The sequence below is a fragment of the Convolutriloba macropyga genome, chromosome 7 (genome assembly GCF_964194025.1).
Source record: "Convolutriloba macropyga chromosome 7, txConMacr16.3, whole genome shotgun sequence".
Taxonomy (NCBI): domain Eukaryota; kingdom Metazoa; phylum Xenacoelomorpha; order Acoela; family Convolutidae; genus Convolutriloba; species Convolutriloba macropyga.
This window is the reverse complement of record NC_134474.1, coordinates 52,158,024-52,160,523: the sequence shown is the minus strand read 5'-3', so window position 1 is coordinate 52,160,523 and position 2,500 is coordinate 52,158,024. Positions and strand designations below refer to the sequence as shown.

The 2,500-nt window shown below is 33.8% G+C and overlaps 3 protein-coding genes across 3 annotated transcripts in view; 2 read left to right on the top strand and 1 right to left on the bottom strand.

Moving 5' to 3' along the window:
- LOC142343147 (26S proteasome non-ATPase regulatory subunit 7-like) overlaps positions 1 to 2,500 on the top strand; it is a 392,943-nt gene that overhangs the window by 225,965 nt on the left and 164,478 nt on the right. The gene's annotated exons all lie outside the window — the stretch shown is intronic.
- The window catches only part of LOC142343148 (peptidyl-prolyl cis-trans isomerase-like), a 615,561-nt gene that overhangs the window by 569,478 nt on the left and 43,583 nt on the right, over positions 1 to 2,500 (bottom strand). The window lies entirely within an intron of this gene.
- The window catches only part of LOC142343151 (uncharacterized), a 57,873-nt gene continuing 55,950 nt past the window's right edge, over positions 578 to 2,500 (top strand). The window contains exon 1 of the mRNA XM_075394846.1: positions 578 to 960. Within this exon, the coding sequence (XP_075250961.1) occupies positions 955 to 960 (6 nt within the window). The 5' untranslated portion in view covers positions 578 to 954. The remainder of the gene's footprint in view (positions 961 to 2,500) is intronic.

Here is a 2,500-nt window from a genome sequence, read left to right as displayed (position 1 = left end):
CTTTCTAAGTGATTTGTTTTGCAAGCTTTTTTTGTTCATAAACCGATTATTTTTGATCAATATGTGAAGTTTTTTGAAATTTTTTCTTTCTGTTCCCCATTGGCAGATAATTTAGCCAAAAATGTGGATAACGGGTTCGGAAAATTATGTGCAAAAGCACATTACCGAGCCTCCATGATATTAATATTATGGTGAGCTGAGGTTGTTTTGGCTGGAAAGCTCGCACAATATGGGAGTTCATTCTGAAATGATTTTCCTTTACTTTCCGATTCCTTTCACAAAACTCCAATTGTCAATTTTGAGTAACGTCGCCTGTGTGACCGTGTTAGTGTCATCCCATCCATATTAAATGGTCATGATCGCTACTAATTGCAGTTTTCCAGGCAAGTGAAAACGAGAAAAAATCTGCCAATGACATTTTGGCATCCGCTCTCCACGTTACAGTGCTTTCTCTTTCTATCTTACAATGCTCAAACACGTTTTTGTCAACTGACCAAAAAAGTCGAGCAGTGTTTGCGAATAAAGATTGAATAAAACAGATTACGTTATTTGCCATTTATTTTGTGTTGAGCTTGATTGTAACTCTTCTTTCTCGCTTTCTTTAGTCTTGCTTGTTCTTGTTTATTTGTATTCGGTTATAGTCACTGCTTGCTCGCTGGCTTGAAGAGAAAAGAGTTGAACAAGTTGTTTTTGGCAAGAAAGGGGCTATTGGCACCAACTCTATCTTGACTCACATCCAACTACACTCACAACAACAACAACCACGACTACGACCACAAACAACTACTACTGCTCTCAAACTTGAACTTATTCAAACAGAATTTTAATTGAGTGCGCCTGTCATCTATCTGTCTCTGAATCACTTGAACTGCTGAGACTAAAAGTGACAAAGGTGTATAACTACTGGATATCCTAGAAAGGAAAAACGGAAGGATTGATGTTAAATTGATCGATATGATGGTAAGGGAACAAATGGCGCCATATGGAATTCAGCGCTTCATCAACTATATTCAAAATTGGTCAATTGTACTAAAATATAACATTTATGGCATTGATTTCATCAACAAATCCATCACTGTAGGGTAGGCCATAGGGAATGAGATGATTTGAGTTCTTCGAACAGTCTTAGGTCTCCATTTTATTCAGGTATGATATCGTAAAAGCACAGCTCAGAACGTTTGTGAAGAAGGCGTGAACTCTCTGACAGTTTACTCGAACCACAATCCACAATACCCTTGTCCCTTTTGTTTCTTCAATCTTGTCCTCTTCAAACATGGCGGAAAAATATTTTCTAACTATTCTGGAAACCATTTTATTGTTCGCATGCATCCATGTGGTCTATTTAGGTCCCCTTAACCATTGTAAAGTCTTTCAGGAAAAATTAATTCAGGTTCAAAAGAAAAATTATCACGTATATAACAGGTTGCATAATAATAATAATTACTGGTACACAAAATTAGTAATCATTCTCTGAAAATTTAGTTCCAACTTGAGCAGAAATAGGCTTGTTTAAAATAAATATCAAGTTCCACTCAGTTTTGGACTTCATTGTTCATTTGATGAAGCGTTAGATAACACAGAAACTTGTAGAAAACCTAGGGAATATATTTATATACAACAAAAAAACACCCATACGGAACATCAAAACAGTCTCGTTTTCAAATTGAACAAACGTGTCAGAAACAGAGCTAGAGAAAATAGTTTGCTTTTAAATTTTTTGATATTTTGAAAACAAATTTTACTCCATAAAAAAGAACATGGAACTTTTTACTTCACAAAATTGTCATAGGCATAAGTCCTCTAAAAAGGACCGTAAATTTAATTTTAAACAAAGTCTTGCTATCACAATGAAACAAAGTTTGTAAAAGTACTTTTCAAAATCTTCAAAATTTCTCATCAATGCTTTAATAATGTTCATTCCTTAATCATCGGGCACCTAGTGGGCTTTTTATGGTGGTTGTGACATTTTTAACGAAACTGTTAAAATAATTTATATTAGAGATAATTCTAAAAATATGGCTGAAAAATTTTATCTTTTTAAAATGCGAGAAAACTTTGAAATATGCGGTAGTGTCAAAAGAATAACAATCGTGATTATTTATTTTCACGGTATGAAGCTCCTTACAAGTAAAATGAACAAATTGCAATCAAATTTGCAATGAACTACTAAGTATTCTGAGGTAGAACGCCTAACATTTTTAACTATTCAGGGTTGTATTTGACTGCATAATCATGAGGAGAGCAATCATTGTTCTGCTTGTTCTCTGTGGAAAAAAAGAAGAATATGCATGATGCTAGTGATAAAACTATAGGAAAATAAGGAGAGCAGAAAATAAAGAGAGTAGGTTGGCGTTAATTTGGCAACATTTTCATAGAAAGCGTTAAAACCAACGCATACAAAAAATTTTTGATGCATCAAAACAATTAACTAAAGGACAAATTTTATTGTCTGATGAATTCATTTTAACTTCTCAGTTCAACCAATCAAATCAACATTTTT